Genomic DNA, 25067 nt, shown 5'->3' with positions numbered 1-25067 from the left:
TAACAAATTCCATATTTGCTAAAAACAAGCCAGACAAAAATAGGTTATGAACTGGGCCTAAAACCCCCAGCGTCCCCATGAGCCAAACCTGTTGCTTGACACTGTTTATGCAACACAAATACACACTTTAAAGAGAATTGATTTGGGCCTTAAAGCAACACCTGTATTATTAACTTATCTTGAGGCCCCATTTTGTCAAGTGGCCCTGAGATCAAAAGTTTGCATTAACGTTTAGCTTTTGCTGACATCTACTGGTTTAAGTTATCGTGTTGCTGCAGGTGCGCTCCAGGTGTCGGTTCACTATGACATCACTGTGTTGTGCCTCCTTCTGTGACTGAGCAACTAAACAGCACACGGTGCAGAAATGACATCTGATGAACCGTCCAGCAAAATGTCCCGTTCAAAGCAATACAACCCAGCCACTAATGATCAAGACCTTAAATTTATAGAGAACCCCAACAGTACTCAACAGATTAAATGCCTCAGATTCAGCTTGTTTTTCTTTTTTCTTTAAATGCAATAGAGAACATGAACTCCTGTATGTATGAGTCAGTTTTTTACTCCTGCAAAACTTCATGTAATTTTACTGGGCCTTGATTACTAATGGGAAAATACTCCCACACTTGGAAATGTTCCTAAAATTGACATTTATATATCTAATTCCATCTTAACGGACTAAAGAGAAATTCAAATTTGTGTGCACAATATTGGCTCTACAATGCCGAAAGAAAGACAAGGCCCATGGTTGAACTTCATTGTTCAGCTCTCTGGGCTCAAGCACCACAGTAATAAAACTATGGTTGTACATTCTGAATAGCCTAACTCTTTAAAAACAGATTTAAATTAATTATATAGATTAACTGTGACATTCGTGAGAAAAGTTTATTGTAATGAGTCAGAATGCACATTGGCACTGACTCATTAAATCCACTAGGGGGCAGTGTATGAGTGCAGCTTCAACCCATGAGCTAAATTCATTATAGAAAACCAATATTCTATAATAACATTAAAATTGTTTTATGCACTTTAAGCAACAACCTGTAATATCTAAGTGTATTCCAAGTTTCTGATTATCTGTTTTATTTTACAATGTATCTTGAATTTATATATGTGTTTAATCTAGAAGTGCTCATAATCTGAAAATATTTAGAAAAACTGAACATTATTTCCATATAATATTGGATAATGGATGGATAATATATCTTTACAGAGCAACATGCACACACGCCCTGTGCAAAACTTTACTCAAGCCTGATTGGTGGAACATCAGCCAGTGAGGGTGGCGCACAGCAGTGGTTAATTAACATATCCAACCATGGAAATAAATGTACCAGCGGCCTCACCTGATGTTCCTGAAGGCATCACACACACACACACACACACACGGGTGGGGAGGAGAGCTGGACCTGGCTCAGTGTGGAAAAATAAATACACACACACATACACACGCACACACACTCAGATCCGGCCAACGTCCGCAGCCTGTGCGTAAAAGCGCACAGCCAAATCAGAAGTTCTTAGAGACGGCCTCACCTTCCTCCCTCCCTCCAGCTCTCCAGGGTCGGTGGTGCCTTGACGCTGCCCCCGCCTGTGACTCCTCACACCCGGTTTAGCTGCTGAGTTGTGGCCGTTCCGATCCAGAGACCCGGGTCATCCATGAGGCTGGAGGCCGCCGCCAGGATGGATCTGTTCAGGAAGCTGTGGAGGGCGAGGAAGCTGATCCTGGTCGTGTTCATCCCGCTGTCCCTGCTCCCGCTGCCGCTCATCCACCCCACAAGCGTGAGTACAGCAAACTGAGAAAACATGGACTCTGTTATCATTTTAATTTTTTTTATAGGCACACAAAAGAACTTGTTCCAGAAAAGCATGTGCCTCATTTTAAAACAGAATTTGAACACCATTTAACTTTACTATTCTTAGTAAGTAGATATGTTGGATCATAGAAACATCTAGGACGATTTCAAAGACATAGAAAATATACAGTAAGAATAATTTTGAAACACCAAAACATGATTATTGTTCCAGAAAGGCAGAAAAGATGCTATAGTGATATGACACATACCAGAAGAGTTGCAAACAGCTCCAAACTACAGTAAAATTCAAATAATGTTGCCTTTTTATTGAAACTCTACTTTACATCGTTAATTAACTTGGTTAGTCTTTATAAATACAGTTTAGGTCAAATAAATACCTAGAAAACATCCGTAAACAAAACCTCCAGCTGATGTGTTGATGTCTCCCCTGGTTGCTGCAAGTGGCTGCAGTGTCCTGATGGGATTTTCTCATTGTGTGTGTTTGTGTGCGAGTGAGAGACAGAGAATCAGTCATAAGGCACACTGTCTCTTGTTTAGATGAATGCTTGTCCTCAAGCTCTCACAATCATCAGATGAGCTAAGTGTTTGTGTGTGTGTGTGTGTGTGTGTGTGTGTGTGTGTGTGTGTGTGTGTGTGTGAGTGGAGAGGAGATGTCACGACATGTTGATGAGATGGAGATGAGTGTTCTGCTAAAAAGGACAGAAAGTTAAAAGTTGTTGCTGTAGCTTGTGTTTGCTTTCAGAAAGTTTCCTTAGACAGATGACTCAGCTCAGGAAACAATAGGATTATCTCAGTCTGCACAAATCCAATCTGTGCAAGGCATTCACCTTTTTAAATGAAACGTGCTTCACAGTGTTGTCAAGACACAGAGCCGCTGCCTCGTCTGTGAGGACAAATCGCATGTTGAGGAAATTATTTTCACAGAGTTGGTTCGTTCAAGCGTTCCTTTTCAGGGATGGTGGTGTTGAAAGGATTTTGTCACAGGATCACGTTTAGTGGCTCTCAGACCTGAGAGACACCCTCGTCATTTCCTGTGAACAAGTTGCTAATTGTATCATACCCTGAGACAAACTTTACTAGGGATATGTTTTCTGGCACCATGAGAAGCAAACCCCCCCAAAAAACCTGTCTTTTTCAGGATGTTGTTCTCCAAAGTCTGTCGTCCACAGTTTGTGCCTTTCATGAATTACAATTACATTCAAGTCACAGCCAAGCATCTGTCTCTGTGAAAGAACAAACACCAGACAAGCATTGAAAAAGGCCGAGCGTGATTACCACTGCTCCCTGAAACCTCAACGGCCCCTTACACCACCTGGAGGAAGAATCATTCCATCTGAAAAAGATTCTGAACTTGTTGTGCCTCTTTTTCCAAATACAAACGATAGTTGAGGGAAATCACATCTCCTTTATTTGCCATTATCATTCAAAATAAGGCATTGAATTATTTTGTGTGTTCTGAAAACAGCCAGACTGTGTTACTTGTATTAGACAATGCAGCAGAAAGGAAACAAATAAAGGTATAAATATACTATATGTACTTTTGAAATACCTTTACAGCAGTGATGCATGCTCTGAAATGTGTCCTGTAAAAATGGCCCATATAAGCTGTGTGACTTTATTCATTAGCAACACAATAAACTGCCCGCCCTCCATCACAGATGCGAAATAAGGAGATCCAGTAATTTATATGAATTTGTCTTGTGATGGTTGAATTATAATGGGAGTGCTCGTTACTTTAAAACACCACAGACTCCACCAGTGAAGCAGAGAAAAGATAATCAGCAAATCATCTCTTTCCCAGTGGTAGTGAATTAAATATTATCTCGCAACATGATGATGCCAGTTTAGATTAATGTTTTGATTCGGTTAATAATGCAGTCACGTGTCCATTAACACAAATTAGTATTATCACTGTTAGTAGCTAAACAACCTCTAACAATGGTATTAGTGGTGACAGCCGTGCGATGATGTGTTATATGAGTCGTAGGTGTTTGTGTTCCTTATAACATCATTAATTCCAAGGAAGTGTCGTGTGCTTGCTAGTTGTCCGTCAGCCAATCAGCAGTGTTGTCCAGGAGCCTTGCTGTTATGTCAGGACTGGTGGATGTTTGGCAGGAGCAGGCGGCACAGGATGGGGCCAAGAAAAAAAACAGCTCGAAGGAACAAAAGCTTCACTACAAAGAAAAAGAAAGAAACAATCCAAGCAATTAAGTTATATAATCAACCCGCCGCCATGCTGGATTTTGGCCCCACGTGGCGTTCTTACGACACCAGGGACCTCAGACGGTGTCAGGAATGTGACAGGGGTTCAGAGTGACACTGCGCTTGTGTGTGTGTGTGTGTGTGGAGTGATACTGTGTCCAGCTGCAGCAGGACAGAACATCTGCTGGGTGCAGTCAGGCCAGGTCATAGACAGAGGTAGAGACAGGACCAATGGTAGATGATGCCGACCGGATTTGACTCCATAACGCAACAATCTGTGGCACAGACATTCGTGTTCCCCACAGGATGAGTTTTAGTAACTTACCTGATAACTCGCTGAACACTGTGGCTCAAGAGGAGGTATAACCAATCGTTTGCTAACCAGAAGGTCGGTGGTTTGATCCCTGGCTCCTCCGATCTGCAATCCGAAGTGTCCTTGGGCAAGATACATGCCCACGATGGTTGTGTGTGATTGGAGAAGCCCTGAATAAATGGCTTGTACTGTAAAGCACTTGAATAGTTATTAAGACTGGAAAAGTGCTATCCATCAGTTCACCCATCCATCACTTCTTCCATCCATCCATCCATCCATCCATCCATCCACCCAATACTGTTGCAACAAATACCATTTTCTAGATTATTATCTCTTGATCTTTGATCATAGAGCTTTCTGAGCACTGTCACTCAGCAGTTGAAGGTAAAATGTCTCTTGCTCTCTGTCTTATATAATTATTTTATATAATTGTCATTGTGCTTTATAGTCCTAACTTAGACCAGAGGAAGTATAAGTATAGTGATCATAATAAATCCAGGGTAAGTGAATCATGAGCAAGGCAGAATGACATCTAAACCAAGTTGAGTCTCTCGATGTCAACCAGACTCAGACCACAGGATGGAAAACGGCGCTGGCCTGGTTTGTTCATCTCCACCATCTCTCCCTGAACGGAAAGAAGAGAATAACAGGATTCCTGGATCTCCTGACATCCACACCCAACTCTTTTGTTTAGCTGATGTTAAGATGCATCTAACACAAGGCCACAAAACTCTCCACCACCATAGTGTGGAGCGGTGCCCTGTGAAACCACAGGACTGATCACCACTTTGGTGATCATGATGAGGACGACTGGTAAGATGGTCCATGATCTTGGACACCAGTGGAGCATCGGTCATGCTCTTCCCCAGCAGGGCAGACTGAGTGGTGTCGAAGGCTCTGGAGGAATCAAAGAACATGACTCACTCTCCAGCTGAGTGAAGGCACGGCGGGGCATCGTCCACTATAACAGTCGAACTGGAGAGGGTCCAACGAAGGCTTGACCATTGACTGGAAGGAATCCAGGAGCAGTTTGTCAAACTCCCTCATGATGTGTGAAGTAAACTCTACTGGCCTGGGCTCTTTGGGGCAGGAACACAGGAACCTTCTCCAGAAATGAACTGAGGTTAGAGAGGGACTAGAGTTCGACACACTGCTGTGTGTAAAAACAGACAGGATAAAGCAGATCATTATAATGAAGTTTTGCACATCCTGCTTTATTTTTATTTTACACCACTAGGTACCAAAGTATTTTACTAAGATTGATTTTGCTGTGTACAACACAGATTGTGTTTGTTTGTGTGTTATCTGACAGATTGGTTCTGTTATGTGAGCTAATCTGCCCATCAGGAGTTTTCAAACCACTGTGTGTTTCTTCTAAATACCAATCATCTCCATATCCTAAGCTGACGGCAGATAACAGGGAGCTGATGATACAATCAATGGGCTTCTGTTGATCGCTGAGACAAAAACTGGCCTGTCGGCAGAGAAAGAGCGTTGTAGAAAGATTTCATCTCAGCTGAGTGAGCTGCAGCCTCATGTTGACACAAATCCATCACAATGGAAAACGTGATATTGAGATCCATTGACACATCCAGTCTCTGCAGCAGCACCTTCTTTTGCAGCTTTTATACAGTCAAGTGAACTTTGACCTACATTTAGCAAAAAAATCTGTTTCCTCTCTGTTCTCCACAAAATGTCACTGACTTCAACAGTAATCTGCAGTTTCACCTTTGTTTGTTACGTCAAAATGAATAATGATCAACTCTGGAAGAAGTTGTTCTCCAAAAGAGGAGACAAAGTTGTCAAAAATACTGGTTACGCCACACATGTCCCTGCCTCTCAAACAGAAACACGGGTGTTATCGCCGTCCACCCCCTGACACGACAAGTTATCAGAGAGGTTGCATCAGTGATACTTGCCTCTCTGCTCACTCAGCACTTTGACTTTAACTGAAGAAAAAAAACACACAAATGGATGTTTAAGGATCTTGGTGTGTGGTAACTGTCTTCTGATAGACAGAGACCAATAACCAATGATCAGTGACGACTGTATCAGATAATCTTTGTCCCTATGTGTTCATTTATTCATCCATGTTTGTCTCCATTGATCTATTTGTTCTTTCTTCCCTTATGCCACCTCTGTTTTCCTCTTTCCATTCTTCTCTGTCTCAATCACTGATCAATAATCAAACGCCTATCTGTGTGTTAATCCCGTTATCATGCAGCCTCCTCAGTGACCTCGTGTTTCCTGAATGTGGAGGAGACAGACAGATTGAAAATCTTGTTAACCAAGTGGAAGGAGACAAAGGAGGGCTGGCAGCAAAAACCATTACAGATTTCCTCCCTTATACTTTTTATTATAGAGATAGATTTTAAATTTAAAATGTCCTTTTATTTATTGAAACATATCACAAAATTCAAACTGCAAAGATGTCATTTCTTTTAATGTAACAGTTAGAAGGTGATTTATCATGTTAGAGTCACAGGTTTGTTAGAAGTCCATGGCTTGAATTGCTGTGAGGTCTGAACTGGTCTGGACACGTTTTGTCCTGTAACCCTGCAGTTTATCCCCCCCCCCCCCCCCCGGGTTTATTAATTTCAGATTAACTGACCTGTTTTGAATTGAAATTGTGTGTGAGGTGCCGCGGACATGTGGAGTTGCTGGAAGAGGCCTGATTTTGGGGCTTATATTGTCTTAATGATTAATGAGAGTCCTGGTTATTTTCATAAGGTCTTAACAAATGTCACGAGATTCCTCTTTGGTTTTTAATGTTGGGGAGCCTGTCACTAAGCCCGCTGGTGAGAGCGGCATGAGCGACTGGTATGTTGAAATTATATAACCATAACAAGATTAATAGCACCATCAGTGTTAGTGCTTGTGTACATGTACGCTAGAGAGAGATATATAACACACACACACACGCTGACCCAGACAATTTGCAGTACACATGCTAAGTGTGAAGGCGATAAGATGAGCGATTCTCGAGATACTGTATGTGACACAAAAAGACACACATGTTTACATGTAGATATTTGCTCAAGGATATATTTGTGTGCATTTGTGCCAGTGTAGTTACATACATGTGTATATATTGAGCCAGAATGAAATTTTGTCTATCTTTGATTCCTGGATTAGTTTGTATTAATTCAATTTTATATGTACAGCACCACAACATACATTATCTCAAGGCACTTTTACAAGGTAAGGCGGAGACCTGATAAAATCATAGTGAAACCCAACAGTGTATGTAGCAGTGTAAGGACATTTTTCAATTTGCACCTTTCACAATATGACATTTTGACTAAATTAAAGAAATAGTACAATGTTTTGGGAAATACTCTTTATTTTCACACCTATAGTTGCATTAAAATATTGATATCACAGCATTAAGTCTGGAAGCAGGGAGGTTATTGCTAACATAAATTACCAGTTGTTTAAATATTGCTTTTCCTGTGTGCTCTCTGCTGTGGTGTGGATGTCTGATGAAGCCTGTGTCTTTTCTGTCCTTACAATGTTCATGTTCCTTCCCGCAGGAGGCCTGCTGCGCGTATGTGCTGATGGTGACAGCAGTCTACTGGGTGTCAGAGGCCGTTCCCTTGGGTGCTGCCGCTCTGGTCCCAGCCTTCCTCTACCCGCTGTTTGGAGTCCTGAAGTCCAGCGAGGTGAGTTTTTTTTTTAATAGTACTAACTAAATAAAATTGTGTGAGATTGTCACAGACACTAAATATAATGTTTATTCTTTTATTTTCTTGTTTCAAAATCATTAGCAGCACTTTTTTAACCCAAAAAGTGTTTTTAAACTTTTAGAAACATTAACGAAATTTACATTTTACTTTGAGTGTCATTAGTGTGCATTGGTCACCAATAAAATGTGAATAAACATATGCTGAAACCTATCAGCTAATTTGATCCCTGAAGGAAACCTGTTTGCCACAAACTGTGTTTTATTTTTACAGGAGCTTAGTTTTTCTGTTATTGTAAAAGCAGCTCCAACTGTAAATATTTCAGTGTTAACCTTTGTCACTGGGAAGAGTGAGAGAAACACTTGTGTTCTTTAGGGCAGGCGGTAAACTGTGTTGGGCTTAACAGCGATTGCCGGCTGAAGTTGAATGCCGGGATATCAGATTCTTACAATGTGTTACTGTGTTGTTAGTAAGAGTCAGCTGATCCGATTGCTGTATATGTGAATTTACAGTAATTCCAGATCAGGAAGAATTATGGGTAAAAGGCCTTTCAGTGTTTTGAACTCCAGGGAGGATACTTCAAGATCCAGACGCATTTATACTCCAACCAGATAGAGAGCAGCATTTTACTACAAAGTTGGAGCGAAGCTTACTCGCAGTTACTGCTTCTGACTGGGCGCTATAGAAACTCACCGTTGCCCAAATAAAGATGGAATGACGCGTCTCCACTTCCTCCCACGACAGATTTTATCTTGTTTGGTCATATCGTCCAGCCGTATATCAGAAATGAAGCATATTAGGTATTTTTACTCATGACGTAACCTTCACTGATTTGTCAGGCTCCTATCACACGACCCCGTTCTGGAAGAAAACAAACAGCATTAAACTCTGCTGCCAGTGTAGAACCCAACATGTTGTGGTCTCAGCTTTGTGCAGTCAAATTCTGCATTTTACACCATACAACTGCTTAGTGTAGGAGACGAGTTATTACTCAAGGAATCTGTGACAATTCTGCTACTGACAACCAAATGCTTCCACATGCCCAGGTCCCATGATACACGTTTTCAGACGTGTTGGGGGTTAAAACTGACACAGAACCAAAACACTTGTGTGGACAAAGATAATTTCTGAAAAGAAGAAACAACATTTCACCTGGAACTTATCATCATTTCCATCATCCCTCAATGTTTCTGCATTAGCACATGCCACTCACACTTTTTCCCACCATCACCACTGCCCAGAGCCGTCGGATGCTCCAACCCTGTGAGATTTGACGCCCCCCCCCCCCCTCCCGTTGTCTTCACCACTCTCATTAGCGTTACATAAAAAAGCGAGTTGTGCGCCTCATGTGACCAAATCGCATTGACAAACAGTGACAAAGCAGCCTGTGAACACCGCTGGTAAGCCTCTTGTGATGGTGCTCCACAAATATGAGAGCTTTATGCAACGTTTCCAGTTTATTATGGTACTTTCCAGTCTCCCCTAATACCCCCCCACACCAACCCACTAGTGACCACTGGATGCAGGATGCCTCTGTGGAGCATTACTACGTACAGTATATACAAGCAAAGTACTTGACTTACTGCATTATCAGCCTTACTTCTATACTGCTAAATACTGATAACTCATAGTGAAGATGGAGTTTTATTCAGATGCCACTCACATGTTCACAAGTGTTGAAGGCAGAAAGCATCGATTTAATCTCATACAAGTTCAAGTTCTCCACACTTGATTTTCTTAAATAGTCTCTGAAGTTCCTCTTCAAACCAAACACTTGCATCTAATTCCTCAAGAGCTCACATTAGTAATTCTAGTGGATTAGCCGCGAATATTCTCATTGCAAAACATTAGGACTTTTCAATTTGTTTAATTTCAGTTAAGAAATATCCGGAGAAGAAATGAATAGTTACTGAACTAAGATGCATTCTTTTGTTATCATTAAGTCATTGGTGTATCAGTGTATCAATCTCGATTTCATCTGGGGCCTGAATCACTCATTGGCTTCTTCTGTAGTTACTGTAATTCTTTCTGTTGTGTTTGAACCAGTCCAGGAGGAGGCGCAGCAGCTTTTAGGTGAAAGGTGAGGAGACGCAGGCTTACACAATGCTTTGAGGCTGTGAACCCTGCGGGTGGGAAGTAGAGCAGATTAAACAGAACAATTGGCAAACTGTAAGTGTTGATCCAGACCAAGGAGGGTGAAGTAGGGGAGTGGGTGAAGAAGGAGGGGAAAACAAACGGCCCCATGACTCCTTTCTGTCTCCTGAGATCCTTATTTCTCATCGACAGCTTTCAACTGTTTTATATTTTGTAAAGTCAGATTTTTATTGTGAAATTAAAAGATTTAAATCTGTGTGTGTTCAGGTGGCAGCTGAGTACTGTAAAGACACCACTCTGCTGCTGATGGGAGTCATCTGCCTGGCAGCCTCCATCGAGAAGTGGAACCTGCACAAACGCATCGCTCTGCGCATGGTGATGATCGCAGGGGCCAAGCCTGGCATGTGAGCAGCTCACACACTTTTCATGCTCTCACTACAATGGCCAATTTCACATACACACTCACACTGTTGTAAGATTTAGGTCGCAGAAGTAAGGACTGACCAACGTGCCCTTACTCCCTAAAGCTAAGACTGGGAAAGGAAATGGTCCAAACACACACACACGCACACACACACACACACACCCTCGTCAACGTCCCTCTTTCTTCTCTCCTCCAGGTTGGTGCTGGGCTTCATGTGCTGCACAGTGTTTCTGTCCATGTGGCTCAGCAACACGTCCACCACAGCCATGGTGATGCCCATAGCTGAGGCCGTCCTGCAGCAGCTCATCTGCACCGGTCTGGCCGACAGCCACGATGACTCCGAAACCATAGAGGCCCCTGAGGATGGCCGCGGTACGTTGGGATTCGTGGGGAAGTCTTTAAACACAATTTTATAGGATCGCCTGCACCCACACACTCTCAGAAAAAAAACTGGGATGTGTTAACAGACTGTGGGTCCATAAATATACTGTAAAAAGCTTTGTATATACATTGTTACTCCAACAATCCCCCTATTACACTGTTTATAATGATAATAAATGTTTCAGCTGTTTCAGACAAACAAGACAACCTGGATAAGAACCAGTTAGAGCTGCTCTACCGCAACAACAGGTACGTGTTGTGTTTGTATATTAGTGTGAACGTATACTGATGCACTGGGTGTGTGGCAATCAACGTTTTTACTCACTTCTCCAAACTGCGATTATCAATCAATGGCCACTGAGCAATGCAGTCACTGATGCTGCCAGTAGCAGCTGCTGGCAGGGAGAGAGTGTAGTGATGTTCCATTCACCCCAGTGCTGTATTCCTCATACTCATTTTTCAAATGTGATTTGGCTGAAGGATTTTGTCAACTGTAGCTGATGAGTTACTCAAGCTTGTTTTAATTGATATATTTTTCCTCTCTCTCCAGCAGTGACTGCAACAAACAGGAGCTTTCTACACTGAGTGAGGTGAGACTTGTAGTAGCCCAGCGGATGCTGGAAATGGGTCTTTGCTAAGTAGATATTCTATTCCCTCATTTCTGTGGGATGAGAGGATGCATTTAAAGGAGTCTTTAAATCAGTCTAGATGCAGCCTTTAAAGGATGTGTCCCCTGAATTGAGACTTCTGTTTCTGTTCACCCGCCCCCATCTGACCACATATAGCTTGAGTTTGCTGGACGAAAAATGAGGACTCAATTACCCAAGTCACCTTTTTCTGCATCATGATCATGATGATAAATTATATCATATATCTGTGATTGGCCAATATCAAAACCGATCAAATGATGAATGATCAGCCGACATAGCGGTCTGTGTTCAGATTTGTTTGCACTAAGTAGAAATTACTCAAATAATTAGCATTAGAACAGGAACATCCATGAGCTATATGTAAATTCTCTTGTTCTCAGGTCCAGACTGGGGAGATAATTGGTTTGGGTCTTAGGCCAGTCTCCAACCAGGACTTCATCCAACACACCAATGGACACCTGCCGCAGGTGAGGAACATTTTATTGGAGGTTGAAGTGGCAGATGTGTGACTGTAGAGCTGCTGGAAACTCTAAACTCTCCTTCTCTTGCTGTTCACATCAATCTTTGTCTTAGGTTGCGATCGAAATCCCAAACGTGAAGCGGGTGAAAACCAGGAGAGACTCCCAGTATCCCACCAAGAGGGATCACATGATCTGTAAATGCCTGTCGCTCAGCATCACCTACGCTGCGACCATCGGAGGACTCATCACCATCACCGGCACGTCCACCAACCTCATCTTTGCCGAGCAGTTTAACACGTAGGTACATGTGCACACATGCACAAATAAGCACACACACACACACACACATACACACACACACACACACACACACATTCAAGTTGTAAAATAAGAAAATAAAGTATAGAAAACTGTGCTGTTCTAGGATCAGGCAGATATTTTGGTCCTGTATTAGCTCAGGATGCTCGGAGACACTATATCAATTTTCAAGCACATTTACATCTTGAGAGATTTCTCGGCTGCTGCGCACTTCATTTTAGTGGAGTGTGTGTGCGCGCATGTGTGTGTGTATGTGTGTGGGGGGGGGTGTGGCGCATGGGGTCCGAGATCAAACTAATCAGCCTCTACAGTGCTAATGGAACAGATTTTCTCCGGCCGCTGCACTAAGCCTGGCAGAATGGCCTCCTTCATGTCGCAGCTTGTTGGACAAAGGTCAGGATTTGAGTGTTTGTGGAGCTTTGTGTGTGTGTGGGTGTCTACAGTTGAAATAATTGCAAGCCAAATGTTTTTGGTCAAATAAGTAAAAAACGTGTGTAAACGTGATGTGCTGAACCAAACTTTTTGACATAGTTTTAGAGCAAAAACAGCCTCAGGTCGTCTTCATACGTACGTTCATGGTAAATGAGGCTGAGTGAGTGAGTGAGTTTGTGTGTGTGTGTGTGTGTGTGTCCTTGTCTGCGGCAAGTCTTAGTGAGTCTTAGTACTGAACTTGACCCCAGCAACATAAATACACACAGACACCCTTTGACCTTGTGATGTGAAAGATAAATATCAGAGCAATGCATCTTAGGGCTGCTCATGGAAAAAGAAAAGGCTGCACAAGCGACTGGCTTCTGTACCACAATGCAATCCTGCATGACATCAGCCCATTCACAGGGAATGACAAGCATCACCATATGGAGTGTGGGCTGGTGCACAATCAAGGTGGGCTGACGATGCATCTATAGGCTGCTCAAGCAGGAAAACAAAGGATGCTCCAGTTTGGCCCACACAGCGACCAGCCCACTGAAATTCTTCCCGATGGTCCCTGTTCTTCTTCATTTCATTCCTCCTCTACTATTTGTTGTACTATTGTGCTCCGGCTTCTTGACAAACCCCCACAATAACAGCATCTGCTAAGTTAATATCAGCAGCTACAGAATTCAGGTGTTAATATTGCAGATGTTGGCCGATTTACATCTCATTATAAAATCAAACCCTTTTCATGTTCTTTACATTTTTTATTTTTTTCATTTCTTAACCTGTGGATGATAGTGAGGGTTGGTGCACCACTTTAGTTAAGACATAAGAAATCTCTCTACACCTCTTTAAGGAAGTCAAGAATTTGACACACTGTTACGGTGCACAGATTTGAGGACTAACTTTCAGGATTCTCCTAATTTTTCTCTTTGTGCCACTGTGAGATTTAAAGTTTTGACTTTTCTCTCTATAGCCATGACATTTGATAAAGTTACATTTAAAATTATAGAGCCTCCTTTGAACCAAACAGTTACACTAATGTTGCCAGCAAGAATTCCCTTAGCAAAATAATTGATTCTGTGCAAGAAGTAGGATTCAGTGATATTTCCAGAGGTCGTGGCCTCTCTGGAATTAAAATGGTTTTCATCAAACTTCAGGCCCTTTGCTCTTCAGGCCAGAGAAACAGAAGAAGGATTTCTTTAAGCCCGTCAGCTATTGCTATATATAACATACAAGCATGACCTTTGTGTTGAAAGCATTGTTGTAAGTGGATTTGTAATCTGATTTAAAGTTGTCAGACAGGAGTTAATTGTAAATACAGTCTTTTTAAACTGATTGTCTGGTTTACTAACTAGCAAATAATCAGTTCACTCTCTAGGGCAGAGATGATCCAGAAAGATATCCTAACCTAAACTAACTCTGTGTCTCCAGTCGTTATCCAGATGCAAAGGTGATCAACTTCGGAACGTGGTTCATCTTCAGCTTCCCCATCGCCATCATCATGCTGGTCCTCACCTGGCTGTGGTTGCACTTCCTCTTCCTTGGCTGCAAGTGAGTGTGTTTTGATGTGTGTTACACAACAGACTGATTATAGTGTGTGTCGGACTTGTCCACTTCTTACCATCTTATCATTATAGACTCATGATAATCCCTCTGTCTGTCGTACAACGGTGAAACATGAGACAGTTTGTTGTCCTGTTGCTGCAGGTTGCACTTTGGTTGATTTTGTTGTTGTTGTGTGTTCAGCTTCAGAGAAACATGCTCGCTGAGTAAGAAACGCAAAACTAGGAGAGAGATGCTGTCGGAGAAGAGGATTCACGAGGAATACACAAAACTGGGACCCATCAGGTGTGTATGACTGTTTCTCTCTGTGAACATTTTGTGTAAAATAAAGCCCCAAAGATGTTTTAAGGCCAAATAAGCTACTTTGAACTTTCCGTTTCAGTTAGTAGATATAACATTGTGCACAGGACGATATTGTCTGGTTCTCACTAATTTAAAGGACCGTTTGAAAGTTAAAACTTGGTCCTCAGAAGTTTAAAAGACCAACAGTATGTGTGTTTATCTCACTCACACACTCAGACGTTACCACTCATGTAATTGCTGCTCACAGTCTTTTTGTGGTTTCTGTGTGTGTGTGTGTGTGTGTTTCTGTCTGTCTCAGCTACCCAGAGGTGGTGACCGGTGTTTTCTTCATCCTGATGACTCTGCTGTGGTTCACCAGAGAACCAGGTTTCGTGCCTGGCTGGACGTCTCTCTTTGAGAAGTGAGTGGCCATAATGTTGCGACTTGCGACACACACCACCACGAAATTGTTATCACTAACATGTGTTAGCGCTCAGACAGTGATCAGTGGTCCTGTTTGTAAGGAAGAAATGGGTAAACACACTGTCACACAGACAGAAATGCACACAGACGTGGTAATTATCGTGATGACTGCACAACATATGCATACACACACGCATTCTGGAATTATAGCCTGAATTATCAAAGCAGATATTTATACTCTGTAGATACATCACATGATACATTAGTTGTTTTTAAATCTTATGTTTGGTGACTTCAAGACCAAATTAAATTCATGTGGCAAATGCGCAGTGATAATGGAATAATGCTTAAAATGTAAATTAAGCATTTTGATTAATCTCACTCCAGCCAGTGGTGGTGTGGCGTTTATGTCAAGATGGAGGTCACGTGCAGAAAGAACTCAGCCAGACAGTGAGCAGCTTAAAGCAAAATATATTCTGCTCAAATTCAGGTTTATCATTTTAATTGGTGTTAATAAAAAAAAAAGGGTTACATCCTCTTACTCTCCATTGCTGCAGCTCCTCTCTTCAGCCTCGTTGTGAAATACTTGGTTTTAGCTCCTGTCTTTTTCAGGCCCCCTACCTGTTAAAGCTCAGTCTGCTCTGATTGGTTGGTTGGATATCAGCCGGACTATTGACGAGGTGTTTCAGGAGATTCAGAGTTTGGGATTTTTAACTTTTCTATACAAAAAACCCTCAATAACACACTAGAGGAAAGAAAGACTGAGAAAAACCTCATATGTCTCATTAAAATATAAACTTTAAAGTACATGCCTGCAGCCTGGGCCTGTTTATTTTGATTGAGAAGCTACTTGGAGCATTTGTATTCTGTTTGGCTTTTAAGGAAATATTAGTTGTATTAGGCTTCATGTGAATGTACCTTTTCAAAGTGTGAGAGACAATAATTGAACTTTAATTTGTGTTGTGTGTTCTCTCTTTCAGGAAAGGCTACAGGACCGATGCCACAGTGTCTGTCCTTCTTGGCTTCCTGCTCTTCCTCATCCCTGCCAGGCGACCCTTCTCCTCCTCCTCCTCCTCCAGCTATAGAAACACAGGTCAGCACCATTCGCTCATGCATTTGGCAGTTTTTGATTTACCTGCAATGTCTCAGGCTGTTGGGGTTTCTGTTTACTGTGACTTCACATTGTGGTTGTTTAAAAAAAAACGTACCATGTTCATGTATTTTGGGCTTTATTAAAAATGAATAGCCAGTAGCTCTAACAGGCCCCTCTTTGTGTTCCCAGGCTCTGCAGGTTGATTAATTGCATGTATTCATGTCATCAGGTCAGAGTAACCTCTGGTTCAGTCACTGCTATGCTCCACTGTTGTGCAACTGCTTGGAAACCACTGGACAACTGACATTTATTGTATTTCACTGTGTTACGCTGCTCAGCTCATGATGTTTTAGCGCTGACACACGTCATTCTGCTAACCTTGAAACACCAAAACCTAAAAGACGTAGATGTAGCTCAGGCATGAACTGTGAGATATTTGTCTTAGAACAGGAAAAACTAAACTGTGCTTTATCATTAATGATATTTAGTAAACAAAATACTAAAGATACATGTGTGTCTGTGTTTAAACCAATCAGTTGATTATTCAGAGTCTGACCCTCTGGCTCCCATGATCACCTGGAAGGACTTTCAGAGACTGATGCCATGGGAGATCGTCATCCTGGTGGGAGGAGGCTATGCACTGGCCGCTGGTTGTAAGGTACTGGCTATCTGTTTGTGTGTTTGTCATTGTGTTACACTACTGGATGATTAAGTTAGGTTAATGGTTAAATTGAGGTTTTCTTCTAAAGGTTGAGGAAGGTTCAAGATAAGAAATCTAGATAATCTAAATTAGTTTGTTTTATTGCATATAATCTGACATGGACCAGGGTTTTTGGTTCGGCAGTAGTTTATCAGTGATAAAAAAGTGCATCATATCTGTATGCTCCCGTTGTCCAATTAGATCAACTTTAAAATGGTGCAATGTTAAAACTGATATTGTAATGAAGAAATAACTGAACTGCAGAATATTTGTGAACACTGTAGACGTCAGAGAAATGTTTCAGATTGATCATTCCACAACCGGAGAGTTGATCTGATCTGTTACTGTCTGTCAGACAACGCTGCATAAGTGCTCACACGTGTTTCGTGTGTGTGTGTGTGTGTGTGTGTGCAGGTGTCGGGCCTGTCGGTGTGGATCGGCAGACAGCTGGAGCCCATGAGTGGCCTTCCTCCCTGGGCCGTCACCCTGCTGGCCTGCCTGCTGGTGTCGGCGGTCACTGAGTTTGCCTCCAACCCGGCAACTCTCACCGTCTTCCTGCCCATCCTGTCTGCCCTGGTACGACACACACCACACTCCTTCACACGCACAGTCTCAGGACAAGGACCGGCCATCGTTCACGATCATGACAAAATATCAGGTTGAGGGAAAAAAATTGAAATTACTAAATGATCATCTGGTTGAAAGCTGCTTTGAGTTGAAATGTGACATTTCTGGAGGTAGACTGGGGGAAACAGGGATTGAACAACCGACCCTGTGGTTAGTAGATGACCTGCTGTATCTCCTGAGCCACAGCCACCCACCAAGACATTTCTGTATTTAAAATTATTCATGCTACATGAGATGTCTTACAGAGTGGGAACAGTATTAAGTATTTTCTGTGCTTTTCTAGCTAGTTTGAAGTATGGATAACTTAGAAAGAGGGTGGTGCCACATGTAAGTGCACTAAACAGAGCTGTTGCTCGGATGTGAAATGAATTCTGGAGGTCAGAGTTCACCAAATTTGAACATCAAGCAGCGCTGTGATTTGCTTCGCCACAAGTGTTTTATTCACCTCATCGCTCTCATGGATTGGATTCGAAGGTTCGCCGATGTATATATGATTGTGCAGCATTTCCTCTGCGTTATCATCAAATAACAGCATCACTGATAAATTTGCTTCCCCCTTTTGGATCACTGGCTCCTGCTCTGAGGTGCTTCTCAGGGAGAGCTAATGTAATGTGCACGTGTTTCCTTCCCTTTGTAAGAATTCATTTTTTCATCTCTCTTCATTTATTGTATCGTTCTCCTCCCTCCCCCTTTGTTCTCCCTCACCCCCTTCGCTCGCACCAGTCGGAGACTCTGCAGATCAACCCGCTGCACACTTTGATCCCGTCCACCATGTGCGTGTCATTTGGGGTCATGCTTCCAGTCGGGAACCCCCCCAACGCCATCGTATTCAGTTACGGCCACGTGCAGATCAGCGACATGGTACGACCCACACACTCACAGACACACACACACACACACACACACACACACACACACACACACTCAAAGTCACATGCTCTCTGTGCACCTGCAGCGTCAAAAGGCTCAAGGGTACAAAGAGTCACTTTACAAACCAGATTGAAGATTTCTTTAATTTCTTAACTATTTGCAAACTGAAAAAGCTAAAGCGGAAACTTTTAAAAGCTTACATTTTATAGAGTATTTCTATTCGGTTTGTATATTTGTCTTTACATCATTTCTTTCCCTTTTTCTCCTCCAGGTGAAAGCAGGCTTCGGGGTGAACCTGATCGGCGTGGCGGTGGTAATGTTGGCCATAACCACGTGGGGCGCTCCCCTCTTCAACCTGACCGAGTTCCCAGCCTGGGCAGTGGCCAGGAATGTCACCGGGAGCTTATAACCACCGGTGTGATGATGGGGCCTACATGGGAAGAAGAGGGGGATCAATCAGTGAGAGACAGAAAGAGAGAGAGATTTGATGAGAGAATGGCACATGTTGTGCCGAGAGGATGGTCTCACTCAGAGTTTAGCCCCTTCTTAGACCGATTAGACGGGACATGGACAGAGGGAAGGAGGAGAGGAGAAGGAGAGATAAAAACACTACGCTATTCTTAGATTTCAAAATTAGAAATACATTTTTATCCATAAGCTGGTGTCACAAGGAATGCATTACGTGAAACTTGCCACTAGATGGAGCTCTGACCTCCAGCAAAAACTTTTCTTTACCCTCCATTAATCTTTGATGGCAATCCTGCTCTCAGCGAATCACTGAGGAGATCTAGGAGTTGATCAAGAAGTGTTATTTGTAACTGATTTAGTGATTTATGATAGGAAAATGATAAGTAATCTTTATGGCTGCCTGGAAAGTGTTTTGGAGCCACTTCATGCCTTCCTCTGTGGAGTCGTTTTGGTAGAAATAAGCCAAATGGCCTTGCACAAGCTTCTTTTCACTGTGTGCTTGCTGAACTCCTGCTGCACTTAAATGTATTGATGTTTAACCAGATCACACAATTGGTGGACTGAGGTTACAGTGTTAAAAAAAGAGCTGAGTGCGACACTGAAAGAAGATAAATGCATGAAAAGGGTGTTTTGATGTGGCTGCTTTTATACAGTCTCCAGTATCTTTTCATTAGAGTCTATATGATTGGTATCTATAGAGATAAAAGCTTGTGTATATTCAGCTACAAACTGAAACCAACTGCAAGCAAATACAGTCCATAGATGTCTGTAGCTGCTATTTACGTTTTTAGTTGGAAATCTGTGTCTCCTAATATCAGACCGATGTGTTTACCAAAGCTGATTCTTCTTCACTGTCATACTGTGAACATAGATATGCTCCACAGCTTGTTACCAGATGCCTGTGATGCAATTGCAACATGAATGTCTCCTGTGGGAATTCAACCTCTCACTGTGTTAGTGCCTTGCTGTGCCTGCGGAGCAGTGCAAGAACCAAGGAATGGTTCACTGCCATCCTCCTTAAATTGTGGAGAGCGATACAATGCTTTTTTCTTTGAGCTATATAGCTGCTGGCTGTCGGCCATAGGAAGTCTGGGGTTGGTTGCCTTATTACAGTAAAATGCATTTTATTTTGACTGGATTTCTGAGCTTTCCTCTGCCTCTGAAGCATATTATTTTTCTTATGTTTCAGTTTGGAAGGCTGAAGAGGTTAGATACACTCCTGCCATTATTGTTTGTATGCAGCAGGGTTTGACTCTTCCTGTTCTTGTCAGACACTGCTTTTCAATGAGACGATAAAGTCATGAAATCTGAGAAAATGTCCTGAGTAATGCCCATGTAATGATATTTATCAATGAAAAGGAAGTTCTGCATTTGCCTGTTGCAGAAAACACGTTAACACACCTTTTATCAAACATCAATAGCTTGAATAATTGTCACAAAAACATTTTTTTTTATGAAATGCAGGGCAAATCTGGTTTGAATTTTTCCCCCCTTGGAAGTGTTACTTTTCCTCAGGCAGATTTGGGAACCTGCAGAATCTTTGCAAGTTCCGAGGTGTATTGAATGCAGAGTCCAAAGTATTTAGAGCGAGTGAGCACAGGGTTGTGAGGTGCAGCCGTTTCTCCAATCAGCCATCACATCCCAGTAACTGTGCTCTGTCGATGAAAAGGTTTTGCACATAACATTTGCTGTACTGTGCAAAAAAATGTCAAAGAAATGCTTGATACTGTATTTTTACACAAATCTTATTTTATTTTATTATAACTGTAGGCAGAATCAGAAGCCTACATTTTTCTTTTGTAATTTATTCAGTTCTGCTGAAGGTTTCATACATCTCGGTGGTGTTGCAGCGGTGATCTTTGACCCAGCGCCCACACTTCTTTGTAAATACATACAGATTTGTAATATAAAGATAACGTGCCTTCGACTGTTTCTAAATGAGTTGTTATATTCCTAAATTATGTGTTAAACCTTCATGTCTCATTTGTATCCATCTCAGAGACTCCATTTAGGATGATACAACATTATGCATGTACAACAACAATAAATGAGTTGTTATATTCCTAAATTATGTGTTAAACCTTCATGTCTCATTTGTATCCATCTCAGAGACTCCATTTAGGATGATACAACATTATGCATGTACAACAACAATAAAACAAAAATCACATAAAACACTGAGTTTCTTTTATTTATTCACAGAAAAACTTCAGATTTTCAGATCTTGCCCCTAAAAACCTTGATCATTATCAAGGCTTCGTATGTATTTGACAGCACAAAAACTTCAACCCAAACCACAGAGCCACTCTCTCCTCTGGAGACATTATACAATTGCTGCCAACCTCCTCTCCCGGAGGTTTTGGTTCCAATCAACAAAATCACAGAAAAATCATGTACTGTATTAAGATGAGTGCGCACACAGATCCAGTATGAGTGTGTACTGTACATCTAGAGATATGTAAGGCATTAATCAGAAGGATTACTGTCTAATTCTTAATTTTGAAGTTTGTCCACCCTGACAAAATAACATAATTGACAGTTGACTTTGCTCAGCTTTCCTTTCATACAAAATATGTCAATGTTAGTGATGCCACAAGTCGCTGCCATTTGGAGTTATTTTTCTGTATGCTGTCCTGCTGCACCTTATTTCTCTATACAAATAAATAACAAAGGTGAAGTACAGGTATTCTCTCCACAGTAATGGTACAAAACTACTCTCCCAGCCCTGAATGAGTGTGAAGAGCCATTCAGTCTGCAGATTTTCACCGTCTGATTTCCAGTTGTTAGGATGGCTGGCGGGGGCCTTGGGCAGGTGTGAAGCCTTCATTTTGCATTTTCTCCTTGTATTTCAAGTAGTCTCTCCTCTTTGAGAAATATTTCACCTGCGGTGAAAAACAGAGAAGATGAGATGAGAAAATAGACCTGAAGCTCAATTTTATCAACTGAATTACACAGATTTCAAGCAGGGACTGCTCAATGTCTTTGTTTCTGTCTTAAATGTAAACCCCAGGATTTGACAGTTCACAGAGGGTAAAAGAAAGAGGATAATTTACCCACTGCGCGGGGCATTTCGCCTCAAATTCGCTCTGGAAGTTCTGGCAGGCAGCTGCTTTGTCGTCTTTGTCATCCAGACACTTCCACAGCAGGTCCCTGGCATCCCAGCAGGCCTTTCTCTCTGATGAACTTGGAGCTGCCATGTCTACCTGAGTCTTGGAGGGACTTCACACACGACAGGGCAGGATGAGTCAATACAGGAGCTGTAGTAACTGCATCAAAAACACCATAATGAACAAGCAGGTACAGTACAAAGTAACACACACGAATACACAATGCAAGAGGGAAAACGTGTGCAGGTCCTTCATTCCCACTGCTGTCAGACTCTACAGCACCATCCCAAATGAAAATAAAATACTACACTTCTTTTTTTCCTCCTGTCACTCTATTCATACTATTCACACTATTTCTAACAGAAAATAACTTTTTGCACATTTGTGTCATCTGCAAATCACAATATGTCCCTCTGTTTATGCACACAATGTTTTTATACCTGCTCTTGCAATCCTCCTGTGCCACTGCACTTTTATAACACTTCTACACAAACCACAACAGTGAAAGGTGTATATAATGAACATACTCAGCATTTCCTTTATTCTATTGCCTTTATTTTATATCTGTAGTCTACCTCATTCAGCTGCCTGATGCTGTAACGACTGAATCTCCCCGGGGTGTGGATCATTAAAGTTTTATATAACACTGACCTGTGCTATGCTAACCAGTACAGTCACTTCATTATTTGAAACCTGCTGCTTCTTTATACTCTGGGTTTACTCTTAGTTACTGTATATTCATGGTGCTTTCACGTCCTTGCATCATCCACAATACACCAACATCTACATCTACTTAGCATCTGTGTGTCAGGTTCACTTTGACATTTAGCTGCAAACAATTAGCTTAGCTTATCCAAACAGAGAGCAAACTGATGGCAGCTGGTTGAACGCACTCACTGGGTCACAGGTTTGAACCCTCTCCGGTGGATCTCCTCTGCTGTTCGCTGCTGTCACTCCATAAAACCAGAGGAATCACAGAAACTCCGCTGCGACGGCGACAACAACAAGACTTCCAGCAGAAAGACTTCCAGCAGCAGCAGCACCGGGCGCACTGAAGGACGCTCGACGGCACTTCCTCGTTGTCGCTGCGTGATGACGTCACGCGCGATTGCCAGAGCCCAGCAGGTGACGATGACGCGGTCGGTTCATTAGTGAAGCTGCAGCGTCACTTTTTAAATACTTATCATCGCACAAAGTTCTAAGTGATAAAAACGATAAAGTCAGTTCAACTTCCTTCAGACGATTAAACACAATGGAACATTTGTCCTCAGACTGCACGAGGAATCACAGAGAGAGGACGCAGAAGGTAAGTCACTTCCTATTAGCTCATGTAGCATCATTTTAAGCAAGCGTCCATATTTCTCCTTTACACAGAGTTACGGTGTGAAACATCGTGCGAAGTGTGTAAAAGGTTGGACTCTGCTGCAAATGAGTTCAGTTCTGTGGAAGGGACATGTCTTGTATCTAAAATAGTCTTTTAGTTCTCTTTTATACGGTGGCCGAGAGCGCTCAATGCACTGCCAATTAAGAAAACACGTGGAAGTAGAAAACACACGTGCAAATTAAGAAAACAACTTCATCAAACATAAATTCACGACACAAGTAAATACAGAAACGTGCCGCAGGTAGCGACAACGACACCGGAAATGTTTCACCCCAAAAAGCATTGAACTCTGATTGAACTACAGCCAGGTTCATCACTTTGTTGGGTCCCCTGGAAACATTTCCGGTGTGGTTTTGTTATTCGCACGTGTTGTGACTTTTTGCAGCACGTGTGTCTTCAAATTGATGAAGTGGCTGTCTTCATTTGCTCATGTCTTTTTCTATTTACATGTATTTTCTTATTTTGCAGTGCGTAGAGCTCTCTCGGCCACCGCACTTTTACTAAAGTAAACTATAGCACTGTGTAGCAAACAAATATAATTTTTTCTACTATTACATAGTAGAAATCAGAAAGAGTCAGTTTATTTTGAGGGAAGCTTTTTTTTTTATTATAATAATAAAAAAATGTGTTTTGTCGACAATAATAAACATACACAAATACAATTATACATGCAAATAAAGTAAAATATAAGTAGTACTAATATTATGAAAAAATTTGAATTAAGTTTCTACACCAACATCGGCATTAATCCAGCAATCAAGTTTAACATTTGTATCTTTGTATCTGATCATCTTAAATAGAACATCAATCATAGTAAAGCATGTCTCTATCCAGTAACCCCACATTTTATCTGTCTTCACCAGAAACTTAATCATAAAATCATCATTTACATTCCTTTCAAATTAACATTATAACATAGGTTTCTTTCAACCTAATAATAAATGCCAAGTATTTGCGGCTTAGATTTTTATTCAATGTTTGGATTGACTTTTACTTTTTTGTCCTTTAAATCATAAGTTCAATATATTTAGATTTCACACTGAAAAACCTTTGTGACTGTTACTGAAATGTGCCATTACTTTTCAACACAGGCTACAAAATTAAAATACAATAAATGATAAATTAAAAGATAGGGACTGTTGTATTCCTAGTTTGCAGTAGTTTAACATGAATAAAATAGAAAATGTAGTCATCAAGCAGTACTCAAAATCAAGTGATCCTTATCCTCAGACCTAAGTGATCAGTAACACACTAAGTTTTCATTCCAGCGTCGTAGATTGTTTTGAGTTCATGATTACACGTGTTGCAGTGTAACAGTAGTTTTAACTTAAGTATAAAAGTTCAATTTGTGTGTTTGTTTGCATTCATGTTTCATTTAAATCAATCCGTTTGACACTGAGCTGCATTTACTCAATTTCAACAGCCGTCGATTGACAATATATTCACTAGTGAATGTGTGTGTGTAGCTTTTCATCGAGTAAAACGCAGAATGAAAATCATTGCTGTTGAACTCGCTCTCTTTCTTTCTTTTTCTTTCTTTCCTCAGCCACAGTGATGGAGAATAGCCCCACGCGTTGCCATGGTGCCCGGTACAAATCCATCTCAGCTTGTTTGCCTGTGCAGACTGAAGGGAATTAAAAACACAAGCACTCTGATGCAGGGGTGAGGTGCATGCCCTGTTCATAGCAAAGTAAGTGTTTGTCACCGTGTGTGTGTGTGTGTGTTTCAAAGACAGCTTCATTCATTATTTATGTCACACATCATTTACCTTCAGACCCGACTTCCAAGTT

General features: G+C 41.6%; 3 protein-coding genes across 7 annotated transcripts in view; 1 reads left to right on the top strand and 2 right to left on the bottom strand.

Annotated features, from left to right (window-relative positions):
* Positions 1 to 1673, bottom strand: part of LOC109637516 (sushi domain-containing protein 3) — a 29843-nt gene extending 28170 nt beyond the window's left edge. For both annotated transcript variants that reach the window (XM_020099935.2, XM_020099934.2), the window contains exon 1: positions 1534 to 1673. The gene's annotated coding sequence lies outside the window, so the exon portion shown is untranslated. The remainder of the gene's footprint in view (positions 1 to 1533) is intronic.
* Positions 1646 to 20961, top strand: slc13a4 (solute carrier family 13 member 4). Of its 2 annotated transcripts, none has more exons than XM_020099933.2 (16): positions 1646 to 1779; positions 7863 to 7991; positions 10374 to 10510; positions 10727 to 10902; positions 11097 to 11160; positions 11465 to 11501; positions 11942 to 12028; positions 12135 to 12319; positions 14192 to 14311; positions 14507 to 14608; positions 14925 to 15026; positions 16009 to 16121; positions 16658 to 16779; positions 17236 to 17397; positions 18172 to 18309; positions 18590 to 20961. In XM_020099933.2, exons 1-16 carry the CDS (start codon positions 1657 to 1659, stop codon positions 18725 to 18727), a joined length of 1935 nt encoding a protein of 644 aa, XP_019955492.2. In that variant the 5' UTR covers positions 1646 to 1656; the 3' UTR covers positions 18728 to 20961. The 2 variants fall into 2 exon arrangements, with proteins under 2 accessions (XP_019955492.2, XP_019955491.2); XM_020099932.2 differs by having other exon boundaries at positions 11462 to 11501.
* coa6 (cytochrome c oxidase assembly factor 6) lies at positions 20957 to 23360 on the bottom strand. 3 transcript variants are annotated; one of them, XM_020099938.2, is made up of 3 exons: positions 22791 to 23360; positions 21840 to 22005; positions 20957 to 21668 (listed from the first exon to the last, which is right to left on the bottom strand). In XM_020099938.2, the coding sequence occupies exons 2-3, from the start codon at positions 21981 to 21983 to the stop codon at positions 21570 to 21572; spliced, it is 243 nt and encodes an 80-aa protein (XP_019955497.1). In that variant the 5' UTR covers positions 21984 to 22005; positions 22791 to 23360; the 3' UTR covers positions 20957 to 21569. The 3 variants fall into 3 exon arrangements, with proteins under 3 accessions (XP_019955497.1, XP_019955496.1, XP_019955495.1); XM_020099937.2 differs by having other exon boundaries at positions 21840 to 22055; positions 22791 to 23357; XM_020099936.2 differs by having other exon boundaries at positions 21840 to 22052; positions 22791 to 23352.
* Between the last annotated feature and the right edge of the window lie 1707 nt (positions 23361 to 25067).

The sequence above is a fragment of the Paralichthys olivaceus genome, chromosome 23 (genome assembly GCF_024713975.1).
Source record: "Paralichthys olivaceus isolate ysfri-2021 chromosome 23, ASM2471397v2, whole genome shotgun sequence".
In the NCBI taxonomy this organism is placed as follows: Eukaryota; Metazoa; Chordata; class Actinopteri; order Pleuronectiformes; family Paralichthyidae; genus Paralichthys; species Paralichthys olivaceus.
This window is presented reverse-complemented; position numbering and strand designations above follow the sequence as displayed.